The sequence below is a fragment of the Leishmania panamensis genome (genome assembly GCF_000755165.1).
Source record: "Leishmania panamensis strain MHOM/PA/94/PSC-1 chromosome 24 sequence".
NCBI classification, from domain to species: Eukaryota; Euglenozoa; class Kinetoplastea; order Trypanosomatida; family Trypanosomatidae; genus Leishmania; species Leishmania panamensis.
In genome coordinates, this window is record NC_025870.1 from 599,388 (window position 1) to 613,622 (window position 14,235).

Genomic DNA, 14,235 nt, shown 5'->3' on the forward strand with positions numbered 1-14,235 from the left:
AAGACCCCCTCCTCTTCCTCCTCTCTCCCCCTCTGCACACTGGCCGCACGTCAGAGCCCACTCACGGATCTCAACACCGCCAGGACACTCATCTTGCTCTCTTTCCCTCTTCTCTCTTCGTTTTTTTTTTACTGTTATTCTTCAGAGCGATCATGTCCAGAAGCCAGGAGATTAACGATAGCGCTGCTGAGGCCATGCGCCGTGCTGACAATGCGGATGCTCCGGAGTACTGGGCGGAGGTACCTCATCCTGAATCCTGCACGGCTGCGCAGCAGCAGCAGCTGCTGAACGACGCAGCTGCGGAGGCCATGCGCCGCGCAGATGTGGCTTACACCAAAGATGATGAGCTGTAGAAGAAGAGAGTGAGGTGATGGTGATGATGCTTGTGAGCAGCGGTGAACGATTGCTCCAGCTGGACAGGTGCGAAGGACTGCTTCAGCACACACACACCCGGACACGGACACCCCCCATCGCCGAGGATTCCCTAAGAACTTCCTGCTCTTCGTTCCTCTACCCCATTTTCAAGTGGATCTCTTTCCTTATTTCTCCCTTCCGCACTTGTGCTCGATAGCGCATGTACGTCTCTCGCCCATCAAGGGGTGCGACTTCACTGGAGATGAGCTCACGATGACGACGCGAGATGGGGGTGGGGAGATAGGCACGTCTCACGTTACTAGTTATGGTCTGACATCACTTGTATATTTATGCCTTTTCTTCTTCCTCCCGCTCGTCCTGCACTTCTGATCACCCTGTCCGTCTCCTTCCCCCCCTCGAACTGAGCTCCCTCACTCTCTTTCTCTCTCTTATTTCCTCCTGTTGCGTTTGTCTCGTTCGCTTCTCCATCCTCTCCACGCAGCTACCTGTGGCGCCTATTTTGTTCTCTCTTACTATCAAGTTCGCTTCAGGTGTGGTCTGCTTTATTTTGCTCCCCCCTCCTCCCTTTTAATGAACTCTTGGTGGATCAGCTCTTTCCATGCCCCTGCGTATCTGTGTATGCGAGTGCCCCCTCTACTGCCTATCTTCCCCGCTTCATCTCTGTTTTTCCTCCTCATCTCAAGAGGAACGCTCTCGCCTGATCCGAACCCCAGCGCTCAGAGGCGAGTGAAGGAAAAGAAAAGAGGCGGCTTAAAGCAGAATGCAGCAGTGCGCCACTTCTTCAGCGCCATGCGTGGGTGCGCGCGCACCGACATGTGCAGGCATAGGCCACCACCACAAAGACATGAGCGAGGGAGAAGAGCCCAAGTCGTGCTCCACAGAAGTTGGGCAATCTCTATGCCAGTGGCACCAGTGTGTGTGTGTGTGTGGGGGGGTGGGGGGGGGGGCTGCTGCTCTTTGTTTTCCCCCGTCTCTCCGCTTTCTTTTCTCGCCCACTTTCGGCAATCTCCACTCCTCCATCGCCCCATACCTATCGAGGCCGTGTGCGAGGTGCTGGTGCTGGGCGGCGTGGTGGTGGTAGTGGTGAGGGGCGCAGTGTCCCGGCTGCTGGAAAAGAAGCGCTTCTGCATTGTATGAGACACGCGTCAGTACACAGCTAACCCCCACCAGGAGGACCCATCGGAGGAGACGCCCCCCCGTTTCTTCGCTAGTTTCTCAACTTTCCACTCTTCGATCCCTCTTCCTCCTCTTCTCGTTTCCTCTTTCTTTCAGCTCACCCATGTTTCCGTGTGTTTGTGCTTGACAAGTCACGCTTCAGCAGAGCCAAAGTATATCCACGCTCACACGTACGTACCGATCCGCTTCAAGCGGCACATCTCCAGCGTTTCCGCGCGTGCGTACTCACCATGTCAGCCGAAGCGACTTCTACCGCTCCCGCTGCCTCTGATGCGGAGTCGCCATCCATGTGGATGCCAGGTGACCGGCAACTATTCACCGTGGAGGAGTTCTACCCGGTGTACTTCTCGGCCTGGGAGCGTGAGACAGGCCTGTGCAGTATCTGTTGCAACCAAGTCGAGGGACCGTGCGTAGTGTGCCAGAGCAACGCGGAGGTGACCTCAGCGGAGTGCAGCATTACGTGGGGTGAGTGTGGCCACGCCTTCCACACCCATTGCATTGAAAAATGGCTAAAGACGCGACCGGTGTGCCCGCTTGACAACAAGGAGTGGAAGGACCGCTCAGACTGGAACACCTCCGCCACTGTGTAGCAGAGGCCGCTCAACAGGAGCGGAGAACTGCAACAATTGTGTGTGTGTGTGTGTGTGTGTGTGTGTGTGTGTGAGGAGGAGGAGGATGGGGGAGGTGAAAAGAAAAGAGCCTACCAAACAAGGAGCGGAGCATCCACAATTTGAAGAGGGTTTTTTGCTAGCGGCTGCGTGCGCGGTACGGGGTGAAGCGCAGATTGCTCACGCGTGCTTGTGACGTCCGTGGGCATTTCCACTCAACCTGTTCCGCTGACCACCTGTTATTGCTATGACTATTCTTTTTCTGAGTGAGAGAAGGACACGAAAGACTGCGTTGAAACCGCAGAGCGGTCACTGCCTCCTTGAGCACTACATCTCTCCCTCCGCTCCCCTCTCTCTGTCTTTTCTCTCACGGTGTCGGGCGATTTGAGGGCACCCCAGAGAAGGGCGACCCAGCGCCTCTCTGCGGTGGCGCTTGCTGTGGCAGCCGGGGCAACGAACGAGCATGAAAGCAAAGCGGAGGTGAAGAGGGACAATGCCACCACCGCCTGTGAGACGCCGCCCGCGCGTCCTCTTTATCGATCTCAGTACATCTCCCTTGCACATACCTTCCCTCACGCACCCGCACACGCACCCGCACACGCACATACCCCCCCCCCTCCACACACACACACAGTCTGACAGCGTAGGAGGGTAATACGATGAAGCTAAGTCACTTTGAGGGCCTCTTTGGCCACGTGCATCAGTCGATAAGTGATACCATGAGCACGGCACGAAAGCACATCTTCCCGTGGACCCACAAGGAAGTTGCAAAGGCACGCAAAGAGTCACCACGTTTGACACCGAGTCAGAGGCGACTGGCGATCGGTGCGTCAGTCGTGGTGGGCGCACTCACCACCTACACTATTCTTTCCCGTCTCTTCACGCTTTTCGCGCGGCGGCGGTGGTGGCAACTCATTCAGCAGTGCGAGGCCCGCGAGACGGAGCTGTTCCTCTTCATCCTCCCTCGCTCACCTTGGGCTCCAAGTTTGTCGCCAGCCTGCACGCGAATGGAGGCGTTTCTGCGCGCTAACGGAATCCCGTACAAGGCAATTGAGACCATCGACCCACTCGGAGCCCCCAACGGCGAGCTTCCTTTCCTCATCTACAAGCGCCAGCGCATTGACCAGCTCCCCAAGATGATGGAGTTCATAACGTCAGAGTTCAACGTGACCATGGATGACACACTCACCCGTGATCAGCGCGCCATGGGGGCTTTTCTGCGACGTACGCTGGAGTACAGTGTAGAGCGTTTCCTCTATCGTATCGTCTTCATTGATCACCCGTCCCTGGCGGTGGCGCAAGTTGCCCGTGCACTGCACATTTCCCATCTGCGCGCGCGACTCGCCGTGCACTGCTACGCGATCGAACTCAAGAAGAGGCTTGGCATCACAGCGTACGGCGCGCTTGTCAGTGAGCAGTACGAGAACGAGTTTTTGCAGGACTGCGAGGCCATAGAGGCACAGATTGGCTACAAACGGTACTTGTTCAGCGACACCAACATGACGAGCTACGACTGCGCCATATACTCGCTGCTCGTCCCCTTCGCTTACATGGGCGACCACACGTTGCTGAGTGCCACCTACTCGACAGTTGCGGGCAGCACGGTGCTGATGGCATACATTACTCGCATATCGAAGCGGTTGTTTTCGGACACCAGGTCAGGCTTTGATGTGGCGAGGATCTCCTTTGCCGCCTCCATCCCCTCTGGTGTAGGCGGGGGCGGTGATGAGACAGTAGTGGAATCGGGAGAGGAGGAGAAGAGGGAGGTGATCACGGACAAGTCGCATTGAGGTCTCAGCAGCGCCATGGTCTGACGCCGCTGACGGCGCCGATCACCCAACACCAGCGTAGAAGGCGCCCCCAGCCAAAAGTGTGCAGGGTGGGGCGCAGAGGGCGAAGAGGGGGAGTCGAGCGAGCCCCTGGCCGGTACGAGAATAGCGCGAGCGGCTGTGGGCTCTCTTTTTGGGTCGCCTCTTTTTCATGTGATTGTGCACCATGGCGTCCTGGGTCTCCATTCCTCTCCCGTCTCCACACCGCCTCGGCCTACCTTCATCTCTGTGGTCTGGGGGCAGCAGTCCTACCGCCTCGCAGCGCCCCGCTATGACTTCACAGGCACCTGGGGGCACACACACACACGCATAGCCGAGTACGGCTGAAAGAGGGCCGTCTCCCCTCCCCCTCCCCCCACTCTCCTCCTCGTTCCTTCCCGCAGCGCTCGCAACACGCATGCGGCGTCTGAGCAGGACTTCGTGTGAGCACCTCATCTCGTGCAGCTTCCTTTGTTCCCGTACACGCACTCTTCACCCTCCCTTTTTTCCCTTTGACTGTTCCTCATTGGGTCTCTCCGTCTGTCTGTCTTTATCTTGTTCGCTGTTTCTCAGGGTTTCTATCCGCGTCGTCCTTGTCGCTGTAGCAAGCGATCTCCATTGGGTATCGTCTCAGCTACGCTGCTGTCTGTGCTGTGCTGAGTGTCTGTGTGTATACGGCTGTCGGCGTGTGCACGTCTTGCCCGCTCACTTAGGATATGAGAGGTGCTTGATCACCATACTGTGGTGCGTGGTGACGTATGTTCACCACGGTGCGCGCTGCTCTACAGAGAGTGCCGATTTACTCCTGCTGCAAGCAGGATCGACTCGGGGTTGGGGGAGGGTGGGGGGGGGGGGAAGCGGAAGCCTCGATGACGTCGTGCGGCGTCATCTCTTCGCTGCTAGTGTGGTTGCTCTCACTCCGCGTGCGCGCCATTTTGTTCCACCCCAGAACTCGGTGCGCAGGGTGCGTGCGAGAAAGAACTGCAGCAACAGCCAGCAAATACACACCCACACCCCCACCCACCCAAGGGCGATGTCTCTACGTGGCCTAAAAAGCGGCCTTGCTGGGCTCTCCTTGAAAAATGCAGGCGTCTGCAGCACCGCCATCGCCGCCCTACTCTCCGGCTCTCTCCGGGGTGTAAACACGGCACCCCCTCTTCTTTTTTTTTTTTTGCGGCATAGGCGGCGACGTTGTTTTGCTCCCCTTCCGCTTCGCAGCGCAACGCACCCACGCTAACGTGCATACACCACATCCGTGACTTCAACCCACACATCAACGAAAAAGAGAACGGCCGGCTGGCGAGGTGAAATAATCTACGCTAGTCGTTGAACAGAGCGAGAGGGCGTGTGTCTAACTCTGCCTCTTCTTCTCCCCTCTCCCTATGTGGCGCTCTGTGCTCCCCCTTCCCCCAAACCAACTTACTGGCACACTGTTGGGTTACGCTGATCTTTTCGCTCTTCTTCCCCCGTGCCACACTTCGTTGTTTGCTTCACACGCACCTCCCCCTTCCTCTTCCTATCATGGGCCTTTCGCAACCTAGAGGAAGAAACAGCACCAACACTCATCTTAGTAGTATTGCTCTCTTCCACCCACCCACATACACACGTGCGCATACTGGGCCTGCCTGTTGTGTTGTTCAACCCTAATCCATACGCCGATAGCCTCCAAAGAAGGTGAAATACACGCGCATACGCGCACCCACGCATCCACAAGAATATTCCTCTTCGGGAATGCTGCGCCGTACCTTTGCGCGTCTCGCCCTTAGCCGCGCTTACCCAGTCATCGACCACACGTACGACTGCGTCGTCGTGGGTGCCGGTGGCTCTGGTCTCCGCGCTGCCATGGGTGTGGCGGCTTCTGGCTACGATGTGGCGTGCATCTCGAAGCTGTACCCGTCTCGCTCGCACACGATAGCAGCGCAGGGTGGCATTAACGCTGCCCTCGCGAACTGCGAGGAGGATGACTGGCGCTGGCACGTATACGACACGGTAAAGGGCTCGGACTGGCTTGGCGACCAGGATGCAATCCAGTACATGTGCCAGGAGGCCCCGTGCGTTGTGTCGGAGCTGGAGAGCATGGGCTTACCCTTCCTGCGTACGAAGGACGGCTTCATCTACCAGCGCGCCTTTGGTGGCCAGTCGATTCACTACGGTGGCAAGCAGGCGCGTCGCACGTGCGCTGCGTCGGACCGCACGGGCCACGCCATGCTTCATACCCTGTACGGCCAGTCCTTCCAGTACGGCGTGAACTTCTACAACGAGTACTATTGCCTTGACCTGATGATGGAGGACGGCTGCTGCCGCGGCGTGATGGCCATGAGCATCGACGACGGCACGATCCACCGCTTCAAGGCCAAGTACACGGTGCTCTGCACGGGTGGCTACGGCCGCGTGTACTTCACGACGACAAGCGCGAAGAGCTGCACGGGCGACGGCACGGCCATGGTGGCGCGCGCCGGCCTGCCGGCGGAGGACATGGAGTTTGTGCAGTTCCACCCCACCGGCATCTATGGCCCTGGCGTGCTCATTACTGAGGGAGCGCGCGGCGAGGGTGGCTACCTTGTGAACAGCGAGGGTGAGCGTTTCATGGAGCGCTACGCCCCCAAGGCGAAGGATCTGGCGTCGCGCGATGTCGTGTCGCGTGCCATTACGATGGAGATCCTGGCGGGTCGTGGCTGCGGCCCCAAGAAGGACCACGTAATGCTGCAGCTGCACCACCTCGACCCCGCCACCTTGCACAAGAAGCTGCCGGGTATCTCGGAGAGCGCTCACATCTTCGCCGGCGTTGATGTGACCAAGGAGCCCATTCCGATTGTGCCAACGGTGCACTACTCGATGGGCGGCGTGCCGACACTGTGGACGGGCGAGGTGATCAGCCCGCGAAATGGTGACGACAACGCGATTGTGCCTGGCCTGCTCGCAGCCGGCGAGTGCGCGTGCGCTAGCGTGCATGGCGCCAACCGCCTCGGCGCGAATTCGCTGCTGGACATCGTCGTGTTTGGGAAGTCTTGCGCGAACACCGTCATCTTCAATCTGACAAAGGAGGGCCGCACGCAGCCCGACCTGCGAGCCGACACCGGCGAGGTCTCCATTGCTGATCTGGACCGCATCCTCAGCAACAATGGCGACATCCCCATCGCCCGCATCCGGGAGCGTATGAAGGAGACGATGGCGCTTTACGCCGCCGTGTTCCGCACAGAGGAGAACATGCAAACCGGAAAAAGGATCATCGAGGAGTGCTACCGAGACTTCTCCCATGCCTTGGTGCACGACAAGTCGCCGGTGTGGAACAGCAACCTGATTGAGGCCCTCGAGCTGCGTAACCTTCTGACGAACGCCATGATGACGATTAGCGGCGCTGTGGTGCGCAAGGAGAGCCGCGGCGCCCACGCGCGCGACGACTACCCGGAGCGTGACGACCACAGCTGGATGAAACACACACTCGCCTACCTCGACGACGCCAAGGGCGAGGTACGCCTTGCGTACCGCCCAGTGCACATGGAGACGCTGACAAACGAGGTGGACAGTATCCCGCCGGCGAAGCGAGTGTACTAGTCTGTACCTTTGTGTGACCAACGGTGCAGCTGTTGGTGGTACGAGGCGGCAGAGGAGCGGGTGGGTATTTACGGCGTTGTTTTCTTCGTCCCCCACCTTGCAAAGCATGCGGACACACTCACACCCACCCACCCACACACACACACACAGACAGACCGATGCCCCCCTCCCTCCCCTCCTCGCCGTGTGCTGCGGCCTTTCTTGCTGGTGGATTGTTGTGTAGTACGCGGTGTGCTACCTGAGCCTTTTACTTTCCTTTATTTTCCTTGTCGTCTTCGCTGTTGGTTGGCTGATCGGTTGCCGTTTTGAGGCATTGCGGCGCGCCTCATTTGTTTGCGCACGTGCGTGTCGGTTTGACTGGTGGCGTGGCAGAAGCGCGGCAAACGGGCGGGGAGGGGAGGGGAGAGGCACGTGGTGTAGCGTCAAGTGATTTGGGTGCTGCTAGTGAGGCAGAGAGAACGATGTGAAGGCAGCCACGAACCACCCCACTCTTTCTTATCCCTCCACGCAAGCAGACACACGCACACTCATGGATGTACCTGCACACTGCCAAACTAAAAAGTAGCTAGTTGCTTTCTCTCTCTGTTTTTCTTCTTCAATGGCTTTCCCCCTCCCCTCTCTGTCTGTCTCTCTCGCCCCTGCACGTGGTGCACTGGCTCGCTTGTTCCGATCTTTTTCCTCCCTCGTTTCCTCCATATCCTAGCAACTCAAGGAACACCAGAAGTCACACGCCTCATGTTAAGAGCTTCTCATAGGGAGATGGGCGTCAGGCAGGCAGGCAGGCAGGCAACCGTCCTCCCCCGCTTCTTCCATGCGTTTCAGATCTCCGCAGGTGACGAAGCGAAATAAGAGAGCGCTCCCACGCTGTGGGGCTTTTACTCACTGGTATGTGGCATCGGTTGAGAAAAGAATCATATTTTTCAGCATCCCGGACAGGGCCTCACAGTACCATCTCATGATTCGACAACCCTCCCCCCTGTTCTGACCGGCATGACTGCTTGTGTCTGTCCTCTCCTTCACTGGCACAACATTGCATCTACAGGGCGCATTTCTCGCTTGGGGCAGTTTCCTCCCTTCTTTCCCCTCCTTTGCAGCCGATACACCGGCTCAACGAAGAGAGATTTGCTCATCTCTTTACCAGTCGGCATCCGACACGAATTATCACAGTGAAAGCATACCCGACACCGGAGTCGGTAGCCGACGAATGCAAACGTCCTCTCTCGCACTCCTGGAGAAGTAAACGGGGGGCAGATTACACCGCAGCAGTGGAACTGAAGGCAGAGAAGGAGGACGATTCTGACGGCCCTCTCAGCGCCGAGGCAACCCGAAGCAGGCATGGGAAGCGTGACGTACCTCATGGAGGAGCGACGCATGCGCGGGCACCAGTTACAAGTCTACCCGTGGCTGCAGGAGCCCATCAAGGCTGAGGCACTTTGGGAAGGAAGGGAACAGCAACGCATCAAAAGCCTGCAGCTCGCGAAGAGCTAAGGGAGAGGAGAGTTCCGTGAGTCTCGCCCGCCAAGGCCATTTGACTCCCGTGGCGGTGAGGCTGGGCTAGTGCGTGCTCCTCTCAAATGACCTGAACGAGGCAAGCTACGCACTGATGCACGTGATCCTCCACTTCAGCACTGATGACGCCATCAAAACGCATCATTGGCTTGTGGCCAGCCCCTGGGACAGGGGGGGGGGGGAGACGCATTGGCTTCCCGCTGGTGAGCGAGGTGCCGAACTGCAGTACCCTCTTTTCTCCGCAAAGTGGCGCGAGCTCAGCGCATCCCTCTTACCGGGTGAGTGGAAGGCAGCAAGCGGTGGCCTGATTGGCAGCGCGGAGAGTGCTGTGGCAAGGTTTTAAAAGAAACTGGAGGACAACGCATTGCTTGGTGGCAGGTACATCTTCCCGTCCACGACGCCCAAGGGAACCAAGCGGGTTTGGCAGGCGTGGACGTGATCGCGAGGCATCTGAGCGCTTTCACATCGAGCCTGGCTGACGATGTGAATCACTAGATCAAAGGATCTGAAGACAACTATGCGGCAAAGCCAATCCATACCACAGCTGCGGCGGTGATTACTCCAGAGCGCTACGCTCACAGGGGCCGTGACCGAGGTGGTGGCGGGTGCTGAGGTGGGCTCCACGGAGGCAGTGCCGAGGAGCAACCAACGAAACCCATGCAAGGAGCACCAGCAGCAAGAACCCTCAGAAACGGCGGCAGGAGCGGCCGTCAGATGGCCCGGAGAGGGAGGGGGGGGGGTGGCGGTGCGAGAGAAGGCCAATGGGAGATGTTCGCAGATGGTGGCGTGTCACACGGGAAGACAGCCCCCGCTAGTTGGATTTGTCCTTTCCAACATGACACGCCACCGCCACTCCATTGCACGTGCACACGACTCTCCCCACTCACGGCCGACCCGACCCGGGAGGCTGTACACCAGGTCAGCACCCACGGAGAGAAACTGCTCCATACCCCCTTGCACGCACGGTATCACTGGCTAGCCAGTAGCCCAACCAGGGATAAAACGCTCAGTTCGAGACAACCGAGTAGTTTCGGCTCCGTCCCCGTTTGTTATCATCAGGCGGTACGCACACACGCGTTTCTTGAGAATCGCGACCCAACTGCCTCTGACTCTTGCCAAGTACGTGGCACAACAGCCCCTCAGCGATGACTGCAGGCTCTTCATGTGAGCCTATTTATTTGCAGACGTACTGGGCAACGCGATACTACAGCCCCACGCCGCACCATTCCGCTTGGGCCCCGTTCGCCCACCGAGGCCACCACAGGGGAGCCTCGAAAGAGAGATTGTTCGTTATGAGGCTCAGAGTTGCTCACTACCACAGCTGTGCCAGGCTGTGGCACTCGGGCTAGAACACACGGAGGTCCTGACTGTGGGGCTCGAGGCCGTAGTGCCACATAAGAAAAAGTGACTCGAACGGGAAGTGGAAGGCGTGGGTACGCCGAAGAGCGAGTCGCTCGAGAACGCACAACCAGCAGTGAACTCACGTTTCTTCTCTTCTCCACTTCTCCACGCTTAGCTGGAGAGAAGGGGGCACAACACGAACAAACTCGACCAAAATACGAAGGTACAAGAGAAACGCACGAGGGAACGCACAAACTTGAGTATGCAAGCGCGCCCGTAAGTCCCACATCCCTCTTTCTCTTTCGATCGTTCTGTTTTCTCGTCCCATACGTGTTCCCCCCTACACACACACTAATCAAGAAGTCCGTTGGTCTCCCTCTTCTCCGGGGTCTTGAGTTCCCCCATCTTCGACGGAGCTCCTCGCCATACTGGTTGTGGGTGGCACTTCTCTCTCTCTCTGTGTGATATGTGTGTATTGGTAAGCGTGTGCCTTCGCGCGTGTGTGTGTGGGTGTGTGCGTGCGGGAGAGGGAAAAGCGACAAGGAGAGACGAGGGTATGGTTTAGGGGGGGGGGGAGGGGGTTAATGAAGGCAAGCAGGCTGTGGGGACAGCTGTGTGTGCTGGCACGTACGCATGACACGTACTTCCCATGCTTCCCCTATACACGCACGCACACCCAGACGCAGCCGCATTGCTGCTGTACGCGAACAAGCGAAAACGAAATCACAACCAAAGGGGACAACTTCATGCAAGTCCAATGCAGATGTCAGTTGTGTTCCCAGAAGGGATGTGCTGTTATGATGGAGGCAGCAACAACAGTGCCCAACAAAAACACTGTAAACATGCGTGCATACGTGCATACGCCTCTCTCTCTCTACGCGTCCGTTGTGTCCCTTTTTCTCCTCCTCTGTCCTATTTCCCCTTGCGCTCTACCTCCTTTTACGAGCTGTACAGCTGCGCGTCGCGTCTCTTGTGTTGCATATTTTCAGTGCCGCTCGCCCCTCCACGTTTCCTCAAGTTCGTTGTCGTGTGTTTGTCTCTTCTTCCTCATTCCGCTCCTCTTTTTCTCGTGAGCGAGGGTGGTGTAATTGTGCCCCCCACCCGCTCTCCCGAGCAACACCGCTCCTCCTCTCGCCGATAACAGAGAAGAGGAAGCAGAGGCAGACACACACACACACACACACACACACACACACACACAAAGGCTTAGTTCACAGGTGCAAGCCCACGGGGGTGCGTAGAAAGGGGTACGCTGCCCGTCACCCATTCCGTTCTTTAGAATTCAGGAGCAGCCAAGGAGCGTGTATGTCTGGCTGTTACATTTCTTATCCTAGTTCTGTACCTTCCACCGTCTCCTTCTACTGCCCTCTCCTTTTTGCTGGTGAGCTTGGCTGACACCTGTAGCCAAGCGGTGCGACAGGGGCGAACCAGCCACCACTGCCGCCCCCTATTCTCTCTTTGCGCGTAGCAAGACGAAGAAAGGTGGGGTATAGAACAGCACTAAGCATAAACTTAACTTTATTCCATCCTTCGCTGTAGTCCAGCATCCACCACCCTCACTACTGAACGAGTCGCCATGTCTCTCGACATCCGCGCCGGTTTTTCAAACCGCACAGTATTTGTGACTGGCGGTTCCGGCCTTGTGGGCAAGGTGCTCTTGTACAAGATACTCAAGGAGATGCCTGATGTGGAACGCGTCTACTTGCTCATGCGCGGCAAGCGCTCTCGCCGGCTGAGGAAGTACCTGAATGCGCAGGAGCGGCTGGACCTCGAGGTGCTCGGCTCCCCGTGCTTTGAGCCGCTGCGCCAGCAGGCTGGCGAAGCGAAGTGGCGTGAGCTATGCCAGAAAGTGAAAGCGGTCCAGGGTGACATCACGCTCGACCACGTCGGCCTCTCTGAGGAAGACCGCGCGATGCTGGCCAACGAGGTGAACTTCATCGTTCACCTTGCCGCGACCGTCAACTTCAACGAGCGCCTGGATCTGGCGTTGCAGATGAATACTCTGGGCGGGTTGCGCGTGCTGACGCTGGCTAAGACGTGCCGCCACCTCGAGGCGATGGTGCACGTCTCGACATGCTACGTGAACTACCGTCGCAAGGGCCGCCAGCTGGTGAACGAGGAGCGCCTCTACCCGCTGGGGTTCGACCCGGAGGAGATGTGCAAGCGTGTGCTGGCGATGAACCCCAGCGAGGTGGAAATGCAGTCGGCGCTACTGCTAAAGGAGCACAACTTCCCTAATACGTACACCTTCACCAAGTGCATTGGCGAACAGCTTATCTACAAGTCCAAGGAGTCCGTCCCGATCGTGATTGTTCGCCCGTCCATTATCGGCTGCAGCTACTCCGACCCGTTCCCCGGCTGGGTGGATGCTCTGACGGCTGCTGGCGGTCTGATGCTCACCGTGGCCTTGGGCGTGGTGCACGAGGTGCTGTGCGGTAAGGACCTCATCGCCGACGTCATTCCAGTGGACTACGTCGCGAACGTCATCCTCAAAGCACTCTTCAAGACCCAGCAACACTATAAGGTGCGGTGCCTGCGAGCGGGTGCGGTGGAGCCGGGCGAGGCGGTGACACCAGCGCAGGCGGATGCTGGTGCGGTGCGGGGCAGCGTGATATCTGTGTCCATGGACGCCAAGGGGGGTGCTGGTCGCATGAATGTGGAGACGCGTCAGGCCGCGGCAGCGGAGACGAACGCCCTTGCTGTTGTCGAGTCTCCAACGACAGACGACATGTCCGGCGGGGCGACGACGGAGGCTGACGAGGGCCTACCCTTCATCTACCAGGCGGCAACGTCAAGTTCGGAGAATCGGGTGACATGGGCCCGCTTGCACGTGTCACTGGCGAACTTCATGAAGGGCAAGTGCCACCCGAAGGGGCTTTCCCCGATGCAGGTGACAATGACAACTAGCCAGCGGTACTACCGCATCCGCTACTACCTGCTGCGCTACATGCCGTATATCGCGCTCCGCTTCCTGATGCAGTTGCCGCCGCCAATTGGATCGCCAAAGAAGCTGGAGCTCGCGAAGAAGCTGGGCCGCGCGGTGCGGCGCGCCGACCTGCTCACGTGGGAGTTTCTTGACTTCACGCTGAGCGAGTGGGTCTACGCCTCTGTCAACGCGAGGCACCTCGACGGCCAGCTTAACGAGTACTCCCGCAAGGCCTTCAGCTTCGACCCATATTCTATCAACTGGTACGCCTACACGCAGGTGTACGCCTATGGCATCTTCAAGCACATAATCCGCGAAACGGGCGACTTTCAGATGCCCAAGGTCCCACCGTCAGCCACGGAGGTGTTCGAGCGTGCGTCTTCCCTATAAAGGCGATCGTGCGGAATGCATTGGGGTAGTGTCGGTCACTCCGCCATTTTTCGTCTGCTTCTCTCCCTCTGTGCTGTTCGACTCCGAGTTACTTCCTTGCCTACACGTGCTGTGTGTCTGTTTTCTCTGTGGTGGCTTTTGAGGTAACCTGGATTGTGGCCTACTTTGGGTGTACTTCATTCTGGAAGCTCCGCTTCCTCGGTTCCCCTCTTCCTGTTGAGCCGTTCAGTGCTTCGACTCATCGAAAAGGGTCTTTTCTGTGCCTCTTAGTGGCTTGCGGTGTGATGGGTTTGGCGTTGTTGTTTTAGCCCTCTTTCAACTCGATGTAGTGTTCTCTTGCCTCCTCTTGCTCCTTGTCTCTACTGAGCCCTTTTTTTTCCTTTGCCCTTTTCTAAGGTAATGCGGAGCCGCAGAGGATCGATGGATGTATGGATGGATGGATGTGCATTTTCGTTGTTTTCTCGCCCTCAAGACGCTCTATTTTTTTATTTATTTCAGCATGGCCATTCTCTGTCGTAGGCCATGAGGTCAGGTGGGACTTGACCCC

At 57.9% G+C, this 14,235-nt stretch overlaps 5 protein-coding genes across 5 annotated transcripts, besides 1 other annotated feature; all 5 read left to right on the forward strand.

Moving 5' to 3' along the window:
* Nucleotides 1–152: 152 nt before the first annotated feature.
* Nucleotides 153–353, forward strand: LPMP_241570 (hypothetical protein; the record flags this gene model as incomplete). Its single annotated transcript, XM_010701194.1, has 1 exon — nt 153–353. The coding sequence occupies one exon, from the start codon at nt 153–155 to the stop codon at nt 351–353; it is 201 nt and encodes a 66-aa protein (XP_010699496.1).
* A 1,428-nt stretch (nt 354–1,781) lies between these two features.
* LPMP_241580 (ring-box protein, putative) lies at nt 1,782–2,141 on the forward strand (the record flags this gene model as incomplete). The annotated part of the gene is made up of 1 exon (XM_010701195.1): nt 1,782–2,141. One exon carries the CDS (start codon nt 1,782–1,784, stop codon nt 2,139–2,141), a length of 360 nt encoding a protein of 119 aa, XP_010699497.1.
* Nucleotides 2,142–2,818: 677 nt separating this feature from the next.
* On the forward strand, nt 2,819–3,949 carry LPMP_241590 (hypothetical protein; the record flags this gene model as incomplete). The annotated part of the gene is made up of 1 exon (XM_010701196.1): nt 2,819–3,949. One exon carries the CDS (start codon nt 2,819–2,821, stop codon nt 3,947–3,949), a length of 1,131 nt encoding a protein of 376 aa, XP_010699498.1.
* Nucleotides 3,950–5,698: 1,749 nt separating this feature from the next.
* On the forward strand, nt 5,699–7,522 carry LPMP_241600 (succinate dehydrogenase flavoprotein, putative; the record flags this gene model as incomplete). Its single annotated transcript, XM_010701197.1, has 1 exon — nt 5,699–7,522. The coding sequence occupies one exon, from the start codon at nt 5,699–5,701 to the stop codon at nt 7,520–7,522; it is 1,824 nt and encodes a 607-aa protein (XP_010699499.1).
* Nucleotides 7,523–11,948: 4,426 nt separating this feature from the next.
* Nucleotides 11,949–13,688, forward strand: LPMP_241610 (hypothetical protein; the record flags this gene model as incomplete). The annotated part of the gene is made up of 1 exon (XM_010701198.1): nt 11,949–13,688. One exon carries the CDS (start codon nt 11,949–11,951, stop codon nt 13,686–13,688), a length of 1,740 nt encoding a protein of 579 aa, XP_010699500.1.
* A 489-nt stretch (nt 13,689–14,177) lies between these two features.
* Nucleotides 14,178–14,235: part of a repeat region that runs on past the window's edge.